The sequence below is a fragment of the Dendronephthya gigantea genome, unplaced genomic scaffold (genome assembly GCF_004324835.1).
Source record: "Dendronephthya gigantea isolate DGI-Jeju-01 unplaced genomic scaffold, DenGig_1.0 000048F, whole genome shotgun sequence".
NCBI lineage: Eukaryota > Metazoa > Cnidaria > Anthozoa > Malacalcyonacea > Nephtheidae > Dendronephthya > Dendronephthya gigantea.
In genome coordinates, this window is record NW_021163058.1 from 84,838 (window position 1) to 100,117 (window position 15,280).

Below are 15,280 nucleotides of genomic sequence, written 5' to 3' on the forward strand. Positions count from 1 at the left end.
CAACTCGCCCCAAGGCGCAGGGTTGGTAGATAACTGCATATTTGAGGCCAAATAACGTCATGCTAGATCTTTGTTTTCTTTGTATAACCTGCTGTTTTCGGCTTTGTTTTCTTGATAGCGCGAATACAATTTGGCCTCAAATATTTGCATATATGTGCATGGATTATGACTTGATAACACAATTCACCTTGCGATTGTATTTACAACAATTAAGAACTTGGCTAAGGATGTTTCTCTTTTTTATCTTTGCTGGCTGAAGATTAAGGATCTCTGGTCACTACCTTGTATTTGATTGAGCGCAGGTATAATATATACAGGTATATGTCTGGATCAAAAGAGATTAACGTTAATCTCTCTCTGACCACTTTAATCGACGAGAAAGTGGACATTATTGTATGTAATCTACGCCCCGACGAAATGGTCACTCTGCAAGCTCGAACTGTTGATGACAGTAATTTGTTATTTGTATCAACGGCAAAATACAGGGCAAATCGCAATGGAGAAGTTTTGGTTTCCTCCCAAGCTTCGCTTGGTGGTTCCTACACTGGTGTCGAACCGATGGGTTTATTGGGTTTATTTTGGAGTATGAAGCCGGATACTGATGCAGATAAACACGATTTTCTATTTTAACTAAACGAAACGCGACAGTCCCGTTAAACGTGACCATAGATGTTTTTGATGAATTTGAAGTCGCAGCTGCGAGCGTTACATTAGAGAGATGTTTCATAGGTACTGGCGTGACTCGGTGCACTGTGGAGGGAGATGGATTTTATGGTACAATATTTTTACCCCCCGGAAAAGGACCTTTTCCAGGTAAGATAAGCAGGATAGCTGGTAGCAGCATAACCAGGATCTACTGACTAATCTTGTTAGACTTTTTGGCAACTGCAGGCTATCCATTTACAGTTCAGGGGCCGGTTGTATCAAGCCCGTTTAGCTTAAACGGTGGATAAGTCAAAATTAAATAACACTCTTACATGTACTGAATATGTAGCTGTAAACAGTATATTTGTATTATGGTTAAAAGCATTTAGTTTTGCTTGTTGAATAAAACGATAGACTTGCTTTCCATTTTGAACTTAAACACCGTTTAAGCTAATCGGGCTTGATACAACCGGCCCCTGATTAATTCAGAACACTGCGCCAGAAGTTTGTGTAATCACAATGGAATACCTTGCACGAAACAGTGTTAACTATTACATATGTGGTCAACCATGCGTTTGATGTGCACTTTTCAGACATTTAATTCCACGTTTAATGTCTCACAACTTTAGCCATCACAATCCAGAAAATGTGATCTGCTCCTCTGCCTCTACTTATAGCAGTTTCCGTCCAAGCGACGGATGGCTTAGAGAACTTTGAATAGGAGTTTGACTAGCAATGTATTTACTTTGTGTTTGTTCATTGTTCGTCAAACCGTGATTATAGAATAGAACACATTTTTTTTATTTGTTCATATATAATTTTGATGTTATTTTAGGAATTTAGGATTATAACGAAAACACATGAAAAAAATTAAGTTGTTGGTGTGCATTTTGGATCCTACAAAAAACACAGTGTGCTTTGTCAACGTTGTTTTGTATTTTGTTTGATTGAAGTAGCAGTACCTTATTAGTAATATACGTACATAAAATCGTATATATTCATTTTTGGTCCAGGTGTAGTTAATTTATAGGGGCGATCTGGTGGAATTCGGGAGGACAGGGCAGCTCTCTTGGCATCAAATGGCTTTGTGGCCTTAGCGTTGCCTTTCTGGGGATTTAAAGACCTTCCTAAGAGAAATAGTTCACTTTCCATGTCATACTTTGAAAAGGCTGTTGATTGGTTGATATCGCATGAAAAGGTAATATTAGCTTAAATTGCAGGATCAAGGAACATTTCACTTAATTTTTAACCATCCATGCAGTCACCTAACAACCTTCTCAGGGACGAGTGCCGTTTGAGTAACGTATTTTATAGTTAAGCACACTGTCCCTTACAGCTTCGCCAGTAAATGCTTGAAACCAGTGACTTAAACCCCAATTCTAGTGTCTTCACAGGGGTGATATGATGTTGAAACATAAATTCTAATACAACTGTCAACATGTCACTTGCTAATAAAATGAAATATTAATAATTCTAATTGAACTATTTGCCAAAAGAAGATTTACATCTTATTGGCAGAAGATGACATGCTGAGTGTATATAATTACATGTTTCTACCAAACCACCTCCGATGAAGATACTTGACTGGCGCGTCTAAATGTTGGGTTTAATAAATGTAATCTTTGCGTGGTGATTACTTCAAGTAATAATAAACCAGAGTAGCGATGATTGCGCCTGTGTTTCTCATAGGTAATGTCTAGCGGAGTTGGTGTAGTTGGTCTGTCTATGGGCGGGGCACTAGCGTTAGCCATGCATCGCTTCACAAATTCCGGACAAAATTAAAGCAGTGGTGTCGATATCGGGACCACATGTACTAATCGGTTGCACGTTACGCTGCAGAGATTATACAATCCAAGGTTATCCTGTGGAATATGCTGACGACACTTATGTCTCCTATGCACAATATCTCTCTATATTCAAAAGCAAGAAGGCTTGCAAGCCAGGAGTACCATCCCTTATCCCAGTGGAATGCATAACCGGAAAGGTTTTGCTGGTGTACGGCCTTGATGATCAACTGAATACTGAAATCGAGTGGATGTACGAGGAAACGTATGACGTATCAACGAATGGAACAGAACGGAAAGGGTTCGCTCTGCAAAAGATTGCCCCTTCCTGGAACGGGACACTTCATTACCCACTGTTATCTTCCACCATGTTCAACACACTATTTGAAAAAGTGGGATGATACGTGGTACATGGGAGGTGGAAATAAGGCGCATTCAAAGGGACAAGAAGTCTACTGGAACGAAAGCCTAAAGTTTCTGAAAGAAAACATAATTCTGTAGTCGACGGCTTTTATAGGGAAGCGAGTCAAGCGACACATTCTGAGGACAGTGTCTCCAGCCTCAGGATATTTCTAATATTTGTAAGAACTCCATAATTTTTAAAAGTAACAATTTAGTAGGGTAAAAATATACCAATGCAAGGCAAGTAAATACAACTTGATACTAACTCGCCTGACGAAGGCACTCGAGACGTCATGAACCCTATATAGCTACCCCTACCAATGTTGACGAATTTCCTACACCTATGTTATTTAGATATCATTCAATCATTCAATGGGTAGTGCACTGAAAACCTTGTTAAGAGGCGGTCCCCGTAAATTTGTTGCCGCACGACTCGACCCTATTGGCATAGATACGGGGGAGTATTTTACACCGTTTACTGTTCTTTCAGCCAATATATCGTTTTGAATTTGTTTAATTTTTTGTATGATTTCAAAATGAATAGAATAAAGTGGTAATTGCACTTCGTGTCGTCCAATTTTGGTCTGAAATTAAACTTGTGATCACAAATTGTAATCACGCGTTTGATTTCACACCAAATTGCACTCCACTCAGTGCAACTACCATTATTAATCACCCTGCTGATTAAGAAATGAAATATATAAATAGTGGGTGTTCACAAGAAACCGAAACACTGTCGACGGTATCTTTAATCGTAAATGAGTTTTTTATTAATAGCATTTCTTTGTAGTCCTAAAGTGATTTCTATCTTTACTGTAGTATGTGTTGTAAACATTTTTTGTAGCGCAAGATATTTTTCAAAGCATTTTGTTTAATTTTAACCCAGCATATTCAGGACACGATAATTTACTATACGCCTAGGTCCTAGGAATGTTCTCGCAAGCTCTTTTTTCTCATGGATAATCATAATCCTGTAAAAATGTAGGGAATTGTTCAGAGCTACCGTGTATGTTTGGTAAGTCATACTTGTTTACATGGCTATTTATAATTTGTCGTTTGGAAGGCCAGACAGCACTTATGACACGATATATGATATGTAAAATTTTTGGAATGTATCACCACCACCTAGGTACGGTGACTAGGTACGAGCTTAGTTTTGAGTTCACTCACTCAGTGAGATATATTATGACACTTACCATGAACAAGTTCTACAGATTTTTCTAGACCGTTGGTTGGACTAGTGTTTTTTCTTGTTCGAAAATGACAGAAAAGGGTGCATAATTATGCAGTTTTATAAATTATCTATCATCTGTGACCATTACCGCGGCCTTAGTATTTTACGAAATACATGATCCTAGTTTATTTAAAGTACAAGTAAGACGCACTCCTGACTTGTTTTAAGTCTTGAATATTGAGGGTTTAACTAGGATAAGACCACACAGTGAAACGCGAGATCGTTTAAAAACTGTCAGTTCAACACGTCAAATTCCATGTTCTATTATAGTGACGTTTCAAATCAATTAGCCTACCACAGACCCCTGTTTGCCCTTTAAAATTCGTAAAATTCAGAATTTCGTAGTGAAGTCGGCGATGATCAGGCTATAAAACATTATAACTTGCTGAAAGCTGGAAAAGGACAAAGTCGTGCGGACAGTAGCGTATTTACAGTATATATAGCTCAGTGCCACCACTGCGTCGAACGCAGGGAACTGTATATAAATTTGCCGGTATTTTAAAGTTTATCGGTCAGGTCTCACGCCTATTTGGCGGCTTGTGCTGACTAATATTTGGCCGCAGTGTCGTGAAACCAATGAACTACAATTATTAACCATTTTATTTTATCTTTGTTTTTAAATCTAATAGAAACATTTTCAGGGGTCGAACTATATTATTTTTGATACTGTGTTTTATTACGGATTATATTTAATCTTTGGAGGATTTATTCTTCAATCAATTCTAATCTTTTTTATTCATATTTACACTGTTGCAGGAGCCGAATTCTTTCTCACAAAACAAGGAATGAAAGTTATGTCTTAGCTTAGTTTTATTGCACGCAACCAAGACTATCAAATTAAAGAAAAAACAACAAGAGTAAACATAATTTCCATTTGTTTCAACTCTTTCAACTATTATTTTACTCATCTTTCGTCAGTTCCATGTTAAGTTATTAGTCGAGATTTGTGGGCGGGTAACTACATTTTGGGTTGAATTGGGTTTAACCGTAGTTAACCCCAAAATGAACGACTCTCGTTATAGCCGATCCTATTACTAACGGCTGTAGTTAAAAGTTTACTACCTTTTTAAACAACCGGCCTCATTTATTTTTAATCTTCTCACCGGAAGGGATTATCTGAACTACATAATAAAGACAAGCGGTCGGCTTCATTGATATTCTTTTAGTTATTAAAAGGAAAATTAGATCATGTATATATTATGTTCTTAATGTGATGTTGATTTCCATTGACATTCTGGTTTTAATATAATTAATTTGTTCACAACCATAAATCATCATGTTACGTCAAATAAACAATTTTGAGATGCTGGCTAAAAGAGTAACCTTATTCAGTATCTATAAAAATACGGAATGTAAAGCATGTTTAAAGAACACGCATTGTAAAGTAGTAGAACATGAGAAGGCATCTTATTCTACCCTGAACATTAGGTATAACTGGGAACAACAATTTGATCGCTTGAATTTTTCAAAGGAGACCGCATTACTGTATTTGTTTTTGTATTATACTAAAGTTTACAATACCTGAAAGGTTATATATTGAAGGGTGAGACATTGCACGTAATTGTAAAATAAAGTGGCGCTGCCGCTGGGATTACGAATGATGCAAGACATCGAAGTGAGGTGGTGACCTTTCACTTCATGTCTGGACGCAGTTACTCAAATCAATCCAGCCAAGTTAGCCCAACCTTCCTTCTAACATTCCGAAGCATGGCTTGCGAAAACAATAACAGTGCGCGACCGCTGTTCTACCAAAGTGTTGAAGAGCTTTCAGAAGCGATAGAAACGACGATCACAGGCAATTTCCCAAAATGGATCAAAGGAACGCTACTCCGAAACGGTCCTGGAAAGTTTGAAATTGGAAGCACTTCGTACCGTCATCTGTTTGACGGCCTAGCCTTGTTACAACAGTTTGTGATTGAAGATGGAAATGTCACATATTTCAATAAATTCCTACGCAGTCAAACATACAAACGGAACATGAAATCTGGAACTATCGTTGAGTCGGAATTGGGAACTCTGGGTGTACCTGATCCTTGCAAGAATATCTTTGCACGATGGTTTACTTATTTCTTTCCTAAAGAATACACAGACAACGCTTCGGTTAATTTTTGCTGCATCAGAGGAAAGATTTATGCAATGACAGAGGTCCCGGTTATTACAGAAATTGATCCAACCAATCTTGAATGTTTGGACAGGATAACATTATCTGATGCTTTTAAAGGTAACAACATATTGGGTTGTATTAAGTTATGCATAAAGTTTTAAGGCAATTCAGTTAAAGCTTGTGAAATCTGTAATTGAGTGAAGACCTAGAGCATAACATAAGATTGAGAACTCCAGAAATAAGACCCATGCCCAAAGAAGATACCCCCATAACATGACACATATCTGTGAACCGCGAAGAGACCATTGCCATTAAAGTAGGATTTTTTTGCTCAGGGTCGTTAGCTTTTGAATTTTGGGCTGATTTTGGAATTCATTAACAGTAATAACGAGATTAGTAATTTACAGTTGATTGCTAAATTTAATTGAGCTAATTTCACATCAAATATGGTTAACATCTGTCTAAAACAGGCAAACCGGTATTTCTCGACGTTTCTACCTAAGGTCTCCAAGGTCGAAACGTCGAGAAATGCCGGTTGGTCTATTTTAGGCAGTTGTTATACCACATTTGAATGATGCGAAGAATTTTGAAGACGTTGCTGGTTATATTAGCCAATGACACCGAAATATTTGCCGATTCATAACTGGGTTCAATACTTTTCTCTGTAGTTTTTGACAAGATTCAACATATTCTTCTCGTTAATAGAATACGTTGATAGATATGGATTAAACTTGGCTGTTTTCCACAGTCGCGTTTTTTGTATACTGATGATGTACGAATATGCACGTAAAACAACAATTGAATAGATACATAGGGTTGGATTATGTTGAACATTTAGTGTGTTTTTTCTGGCATAAAATTATTTACACAACAGCTTAGATTTTAGAAAGTTTTGATCTTTTACGTGCGTGTACGTACGTGGAAAAATCGCAACAGTGGAAAGCATGCACCTTCAGTTATCGCTTAAGTGACTGTTATCAACGCATTATTCATTGTGATAACTGAAGGTCACAATCAATTCAAGATTGAAGATGAGTATTTAATGACAGCTAAAAATAAGCACTACTTATTGGCCGGGTTTAACTACCGGTTCAACCGGAGAGGCGTTTTGTAGTGGTAGATTAAACATTTACTAGGAGTTATTATCGCAAGGAGAATGCTGCCTTGTTATTATGTACTTCAAAGGGTGGTACTACAAAGTGATACTTTGTGTCTCAATGTTTATTGGCATATTCACGCACTATGAAACATTAACATCAGTCAGTAAGTTTTCCACGCGATTAGGTTTTGCTAGCATGATACGGCAATTTCTCCACGAGAAACAAGTAAACCGTTCTTTTGATGCTGTTCGATTTCGTGGATTCTAGTTTTTTTTGCCCGTTCAAATATGTGGTCGCGTATGGCGCGACGCGTTGACACGTCGCACACGATTGAGGAAGAAAACAGATTAAACAGTCTAGCACAGCATGAACCATTTACATTCGTGAACAAATTACACATATTACACGCTAATATAAGCTATAAGACGTATAAGTTATCTTATAAACAAACAGCGTTTTAATATAAGCACGAATTCCAAATTGTAAGACAATAATTATGTGAACGTTTCTTTGAGAAGAACATACATAATGAAAAACTCAGAGAACTATATAAATACCACCAACAATTGTATCCGGATACGCATTACGACCAATATGTAACTATCGTAATTATTTATGTAGAACTGAACGTCTTAGGAATTTCCTGAATTTAGGAATTTAAGAACTAATAACTGATAAATAGGTTAATCTTATATATTTTGAATTCTGTACTTAATTAAGTAGTTCTAATTTTTCATCAGTTTTAGTAGTACTGGTGTAATTTAACCTTTAGGGTTACAAAGCCTGTCAGTATGATTTTCACTCTTTCAATCAACAGCTAATATATATTTAACTCAACTCATAAATACAATAATTTTCTTTCTAGGTACAATGAAAAAACTATTCTTCTCCACTGCTCATCCACAAGAAGATGATGACGGTTCTGTCTATAACCTGGCGCTTGGCTATGACAGAGAGAATGGTCTCGTATACGTCATTACATTATTACCAGCAAATTCTGGAGATACAGAGATCGAGAAATCACTGGACGGAGGAAAAGTAGTCGCAAAAATACCAGCATCATTCCAGCATTCTTACAGCCACAGTTTTGGTATGACTCAGAAATACTTCATCTTCATACAACAACCGCTGACTGTAAACTTGTGGAAGCTCGCAGCTTCGCGTTTCGTCGGATGGAGCATCCTCGATACCTTTTCGTGGGATACAAAGACGGGAGTAAATTTCGTGGTAATATCTCGTGAGAGTGGTGAGGTTGTTCGTACCATCAAATCAGAGCACTTTTTTTTCTTCCATGTCGTAAATGCGTATGATGAAGGTAACGAGATTGTCCTGGATATTTGCTGTTATTCAGATGCTGGGTTTTTTCAACGGTTATATTTGCAAGAGATACGAGAAGAACGTGTGCCCTCCACCTCTTTGACGGCTCAATTACGGAGATATCGCTTGCCTATCGACTTGGAAACACCAGAAGCTACACTCGAGAAAAAACCATCAGGAAATGATTACGAGATCTTGTCAGACGTTTGTTTTGATCTACCACGTATTAACGAGAAGTACAAAAGATTACCTCATCGCTATATATATGGTGCGTGCAGTGCAGACAACATCGTAGATGGTCTAATGATACATAAGCTTATTAAAGTTGATGTTGAAACGAAACAAAGTCTAATTTGGAGGGAAGACGAATGCCTGGTATCAGAACCCGTGTTTATTCCAGCCCCAGAGGGTCAAAAGGAAGATGATGGTGTGGTGATGTCTTCTGTTTATGATCCAGTCAAAGATAACTCATTCTTATTGGTGCTTGATGCCCGTTCGTTTACGGAGATTGCAAGAGCAGTGGTACCATTACGATTTGCACCTTCCATTCATGGACGTTTTTTTTCATAAACATGCAGCTCGCTTGTACATTTTAAACTTTCTTTAATTACGTTAAATAGCATCCTAATTGAAAACGTTAAACCTTTCCAGATTTTGTAGACCAGTTTTGCACAATGAAGAATGAATTATATCACGGACAGTATAATGAACTATAAGGACAGTTTTTATGCGTGATTACTATAGTTTTCTGGGGTTTTTTTTCAGTAGAACAAGCAAGATGCTTTAGGCACAACTTGTGTGCTTTTTTACAAAGTTTTTTCTACATTTCCTAAAACAAAGGAGTAGCAGTAATTGATATGATTTTTTAAACTTTAAATATGTGGAAGAGTAAAATTCATTAGCTGTGTAATAATATAGAAGGAATATTATGACTTGTAAATCAGTTATCATCAATCAGTAATTTCTATATCTAGTAACCAGTTGTCTATGCCTATATGTCAATGCTAAGTGCATGGTATTTCACGGATTATTGAGTATAACTATCTTGCCTATCTTGTTATAGATTAAAATGCCAGTATATGAAGAGATTGAAGCGTTTTTGGCTCGGAAGTGAAAGATCTTACATGCAGTATAATGTGTACGTTTACCTTGATGGTATATATAGGCAATGTTTTGAAACATGTTGCAATGTTGCAATTAAAATTTACTGCGAGTTCTATTTAGGGCTTAGTCCCTCCTCCCCCACTCTCAGATACGCTCTGCGGCCCCAACCTCCCCCCCCCCAACCTCCACAAGGCATTTCGATTACCGCTAAGAAACGATGGCAAGTGCTAAATAGAGTATTTATTGGGTCTTTGACCTGAATCTTTACACTCTCCGAATACCTGCATATAATTTGACCTGCTTTGGGTAAAATAGCAATCGTGGCCACAATGTGACATGACAAGCAGACATGCAAGACCAGGCAGTCCAGGCCTTACTGTTTGGTAGGACTTAAGGAACATGATGACCTATAACAAACTATGACGTGACCGCAACATTGGTGTTTAAACCCATGAAAAAGAGATTGAAAGAAAAGCCACACAATTCTCATTTAAAAACCAAACTGAACACATTAAATATGTCATATAAAATAGATCTTTTCAGTCGTATTGAATTTACAATGATTTCACAAAAAATTCCTTTCTTGTAATTATATTACAATTTTTCAACGCTGGATATAACCTATATACAACAACCTTGTTTTCATACCGATCTTTTACACCTGATTCTGAAACTCGTGTTCATATTAATTGGAGTTGGAGATCTCAACCCTCGCACGATAGCGTATCCACTCGGCGAGAAACGTCACTTTGATTATCTTCCACAAATCATGGGATTAATTAAAAGGGACCATTTTATTGACCTGCAGGAACGCAATTTTTCTGCGTAATTGTTTAATATACACCCATTCATTTGCACTTTCAAACCTTTTTTCTATGACAGGCTTGAAGACCACCTTTTGAGCGAGATGTTATATAAAGATAAGAAAACATGCAACATGCAAAGATAGCAAGAGACTCCCAACAATTCATTTCACTGCATGCGAATATCAATGGTCATCCTCACAAGTACACTTAAGTACTCTATAGTCTTTTGTATCTCCACAGGGTGTCCAATGTATCTTAACAACAAGGCATGTAGCTAAAAAACAAGTTCAAACAAACGACGATTATTAACATCATTATTATTAAACAGTAAACCCAGAACCTATCGTCTTGTCTAATAATAGATCCTCGTGATAAATTCTCTCCCCTAAACTCCTCCACAGGCTCTCGAGATGTGCGTGTACTAAAAATACCTTTGGCAGGATTGCTTGAGTTCAGCAAACTTGTGTCTAGCCATAAACATCGTCAACATTTCTGCAACCTGTTGCAATTTTTTTTAAAATAGTATATGGGTCAGTCAGTGTTTCCTCATGTACATGTCGCCATTTAAAATATAGCAAAGTGAAGTCATAGATAAACAAGAATGAGTATAAAATTTTGAGTACCAGACCTTCTCAGGGTCATCTTCATGTACCGCATGACCACACTTTGGTAATAAATGAAGCTGAAACTTTCCTATTTAAAAAGAACCGATAATATCAACAAATACCGGGTGAAAATTTGACTTCATATAGTTGCAAAGAAGATGAAATATTTGTCATTTTTGATGTGATGTAATTGGACGCGCAGTCAGTGCTCATAATTTGATCACTTCAGCTTACGAAAAAAAAGCTATCGAGGTATATCACACCTTGTATGTGGGCAACAGTCAATTCTTTATCTAAACGATCTCGACCTAAGAAGTGACATGACAGAAATTTGTTGAGTATGCATGTGAGGCAGTCACAATAATGGAGGTGAAGATAGGTTAGTTTTAGTTTGCAATATTGCAGCACCAACATAGGGGAAAAGGTATGATACAGTACCTGCCACAAGAAGAAGCTTTGGTACAGGACACGAAAGAAATAACCTTGACATATCTTTAAACCAGCCTAAAAAGGTGGTGATTACTAAATATTAGTCTTGTAATGAATATACTTTGTTACATAGTAACGCCGTTTGGACAACAAGTTTGCTTTGGAGAATTTCTTTAGGTATTAAGAAATAAAACAAAACCTACTATAGTAGAGATTTTGTGGTTGACATATTTATACCTTCCCAATATTTATCTGTTTCAGACAGATTTATCTTCCACTGATATTCATATCGTTCCTGAACAATAAAATAATTTACTGTTTATGACAATGAGTTCTAACTAACATTGCCTGACTAAAAATTTTAGCTCTTTCAATTAACGTAATACGGCTTATCCTTTATATATGCATGTACTTGAATCAATTGTGTGCCTTAAAAAAATGACAAGATATATATGAATGACTACAAATTAAACCTACCTCACTAGCCTCATTGTCATCGGATTTATCTGACGACTTTTCTGAAGCTTCTGATATGACATATAAACCCGACGAACCTATTTTTGAGCTAGATTCTGATTGTCCGCCAGACTCAATTGTACATCTGAAAATAAACGGCATTTTGTAGTTTTTGCACCACTATTTATACTGCATTATTTTGCGTCATTCTCGCATGAAAAATTATTTAGTACAAATTACAGAATGCTGTTATTAATATAAATAGTATTTTTCAATTTTTTACTTCTTTATCTGCACAACTTTAGAAGTTAAAAGAGATTTCTTTATTTTAATGAAACAGTTGTTTAATATTGCAGATGACCAAGCAAAAATTGAAAATGTCACGAATCCAGTTGACAAGTCCAACACCTCTAGAGCGAGGTAATCAACTTCCTTACTTCATCAGTTGTCCAGGCATTGAAACTCTGGCAGATTCAAGATTACGTATTTGACCACTGCGAACACTAAAAGAGATAAATTGACAGTAACATTGTCATGAAAACCTTTGTTGAAAATATTGTCGGTTTTCCTACCTCCATTCAATAGCTTTTTCTATGGAATTAAAACTTTTGGGTCGGCCTTTAAGGAAGCTTTGCATAACTGACAAACCCTCCAAAGCTGTTCCTACAAAGTCGAAGTAATTCAATTTATTAACTCCAGGTGACAAAAACATAATGAAGTCTCAATTCAAATAAACATTTTGTTGCAAGGCTCTTCCATATATCTGGTGAGTGAGTGGATTTCCTTCAGGACACATTACATTATCTTATGCAAAAAAGTTTCCTCATAGTAAAGATAATTGGGGCTAAAAGATTTACTAATGAATTATTCTTTATACCTTCCACAACGTCGATAACAACAAGCCCAATGAGAGAAGGAATTAGACATTTAGCTGCCGTATGAACTGCAACCGCACCGCCCATGCTGTTGGAAAAAAAGAATCGAAACTGTTACACTTTGTTTCAAATGTTTCAATAACACTTTGGTGCAAGCTGCAACTTTCAATATAATCAAAACAGGTTTAAAGAGTGTCACGTCAGTCATCATCCTTCACGTGTTTTGCGTCCTACAAATCTAGTAATCAAATGAAAACTATGCAGTTCGAAAAAAAATTAACAATGTTATTTAAAGAAACTTTTATCCGAAGTACATGTTTAAACGATATACCTGTGGCCAATCAAAATAATTTCAGGAGAATCCTCAGGATATAATGTTTCAACCAAGCAACGAACGTCACTATATTACACAAAAAATAACGAAATTGCCTTGGACATAAGATAGTCGCTACTCGCTAGCCAACCTTTATCAAATATCAATTTTGCTTACTCTGTCAACGTTTCAATTGACAAGTCCAAATCATTAAGTGTTCTCGTGTCTCCTTTATAAAACACAGAGTAATAGTATGTACGTTACGTTACGATCGCCAGGTAGACAGACCAGGGCCGTAACTAGAACGATAATTGGGGGGGGGGGGGGTGTTTATTCATATATTCAGTTCTGCCCGACGGATTTCCATTGTGAGCTATTGCACACAAAAGAAATCCGTCGGGCAGAACTGAATATATGAATATAAACCCCCCCCCCAATTATCGTTCTAGTTACGGCCCTGAGACAGACATGCATGGTCATTATAATACCAAACACGTCAAGTTTACTTTTTATTTGGATTTTTTTTTATCAACTCAAATACATGACGATGGTTTGTCAAGAAATGAAGGTCGACAAAAAATGCTGGTCAGGTCCTACGTAAGAATCTTTACCGTTTCTGAGCCTAGCTGCTCTCTTACCACTGAGAAACCTAACTCAAATTCACCGACTTATTAGAAATCCTGCATATCCGAACTTTATCACAAACATGAATTTTAAAAAATGGTGGTCCCTCGTGAACGCTAGTTCAAAAAAATGCTTAATATATTCATGTTTACATATTCTCAGAACAATCACGCCTTCAGTGTGCCAGCGTTCACAGTGGTCGGATATAATACCAAATTTATACCAGGGCGGGGCAGTCTAACTAGATTTTGAGTCACAAAATAGACTAAAATGATATATTTCAACCCACCATGACCCCTGCAATCCACAGCAACAACCTGACAGTTTGACAATAATGTGACCTTTGCCTACACAAGAAAATTTGCTGGTTCATGATGTTATAAACTGCGATATGGCATTAATACCCATAGTGAGATATGCATATATGGAGTTTAATTTTTATATGTGAAGTGTGAAGAAGGTCTAGATTATAAATTTTGTTAGTAAAAATGTGAGGTTAAACAGAAAAGAATAAAAAATTACTATATCATGAAGTTTGTTTCTAGCATACTAACAGTGAAAAGTGACCATGACAATGCAGAAAATCCACCACCATGCAGTAATAGAAGAACAGGGCCACTGGAACCAGACTTATAAATTCTAAATATCTACTTTATGGTTAAAAAATATTTATGCCTTGAGAAATATTGAGAAAAAAATCCAAACAATCGGAATATTCCTGAGTGACGGTGTTGGCCAACCTAACAATTACATGGAGAAGAATGCCTACTGTTGATAATCAATCGCCGTATACGGAAATTTATTGTTACTTGGCATGACTGTTTCATCTGTTTGTCAGTTTATAAGGATACACTGTTTTCACCAACATTCACATCTTGACAAGAATCAAAATAGTTTTCCCAGCTAACTTGTGAATAATCTCGTCGTCGCTTCAGAGCCAATCCAGTTCTGTCACTTAATATGAATTAAACCACTCTTAAATTGAGCACATTTGAGAATCTGTCTAGTGTCTAGTTGTAGGAAAAAAATGACAAATATTGCCGCATAACTACTCTATAGTCTGGACCTCCTAAACTCACTTGGGTGTAGGCAATCCTGGTGGTAACTTGCTTTTTAGCAATTCTCGCTGCATATCAATTTTTCCTAAAGATAGAGCAAGATATAATAAAACACTTCTGTCACTCCTCTAGGCGGCCATGTTTCTGTGTTCAGAACCGAATTATTTTATTCTAGAATTCCTCAAAATTCTCACCAGTTTTCCGTAATTTTACCTGCATGGTGCATGGTGCATGGTGCATGGTGACCACCACTGTGACCACTGCTGCGGTTCACCTCGATTTTTTTTCTCATAAGTTCGATTTCTAATTTTCTCATAATTCGATTTAGGTGATGATACTTTTCCCGGCATATCTGTTTTAGGAGAAAACAATGTGTGAGCCCTGTCGAAGATAGTTCGAGGCAGGTGCCGGAATGGGATCAAGA

The 15,280-nt window shown here is 36.8% G+C and overlaps 2 protein-coding genes and 1 pseudogene across 3 annotated transcripts; 2 read left to right on the forward strand and 1 right to left on the reverse strand.

The window, feature by feature from the left end:
- Positions 1 to 118: 118 nt before the first annotated feature.
- Positions 119 to 2,930, forward strand: LOC114528073 (annotated as a pseudogene).
- A 40-nt stretch (positions 2,931 to 2,970) lies between these two features.
- LOC114528168 (carotenoid isomerooxygenase-like) lies at positions 2,971 to 9,654 on the forward strand. The gene is made up of 3 exons (XM_028549772.1): positions 2,971 to 3,846; positions 4,822 to 6,286; positions 8,135 to 9,654. The coding sequence occupies exons 2-3, from the start codon at positions 5,704 to 5,706 to the stop codon at positions 9,154 to 9,156; spliced, it is 1,605 nt and encodes a 534-aa protein (XP_028405573.1). The 5' UTR covers positions 2,971 to 3,846; positions 4,822 to 5,703; the 3' UTR covers positions 9,157 to 9,654.
- Positions 9,655 to 10,334: 680 nt separating this feature from the next.
- On the reverse strand, positions 10,335 to 14,999 carry LOC114528169 (protein phosphatase methylesterase 1-like). Of its 2 annotated transcripts, none has more exons than XM_028549775.1 (16): positions 14,878 to 14,999; positions 14,650 to 14,746; positions 14,353 to 14,445; positions 14,088 to 14,145; positions 13,352 to 13,403; positions 13,193 to 13,261; positions 12,864 to 12,949; positions 12,559 to 12,649; positions 12,424 to 12,489; positions 12,008 to 12,131; positions 11,768 to 11,825; positions 11,540 to 11,605; positions 11,365 to 11,409; positions 11,125 to 11,189; positions 10,928 to 10,995; positions 10,335 to 10,770 (listed from the first exon to the last, which is right to left on the reverse strand). In XM_028549775.1, exons 1-16 carry the CDS (start codon positions 14,928 to 14,930, stop codon positions 10,752 to 10,754), a joined length of 1,110 nt encoding a protein of 369 aa, XP_028405576.1. In that variant the 5' UTR covers positions 14,931 to 14,999; the 3' UTR covers positions 10,335 to 10,751. The 2 variants fall into 2 exon arrangements, with proteins under 2 accessions (XP_028405576.1, XP_028405574.1); XM_028549773.1 differs by having other exon boundaries at positions 14,650 to 14,752.
- Between the last annotated feature and the right edge of the window lie 281 nt (positions 15,000 to 15,280).

Excerpts from the sequence above, each read along its gene's own strand:
- LOC114528168 (XM_028549772.1), top strand. The coding sequence starts at position 5,704 with ATGTCTGGACGCAGTTACTCAAATCAATCCAGCCAAGTTAGCCCAACC. Across the intron at positions 6,287-8,134 it reads ATTATCTGATGCTTTTAAAG|GTACAATGAAAAAACTATTC; the intron begins GTAACAACATAT and ends TTTTCTTTCTAG.
- LOC114528169 (XM_028549773.1), bottom strand. The coding sequence starts at position 14,930 with ATGCAGCGAGAATTGCTAAAAAGCAAGTTACCACCAGGATTGCCTACA. Across the intron at positions 12,650-12,863 it reads TGTTATCGACGTTGTGGAAG|GAACAGCTTTGGAGGGTTTG; the intron begins GTATAAAGAATA and ends TCGACTTTGTAG. Across the intron at positions 10,996-11,124 it reads ATGAAGATGACCCTGAGAAG|GTTGCAGAAATGTTGACGAT; the intron begins GTCTGGTACTCA and ends AAATTGCAACAG.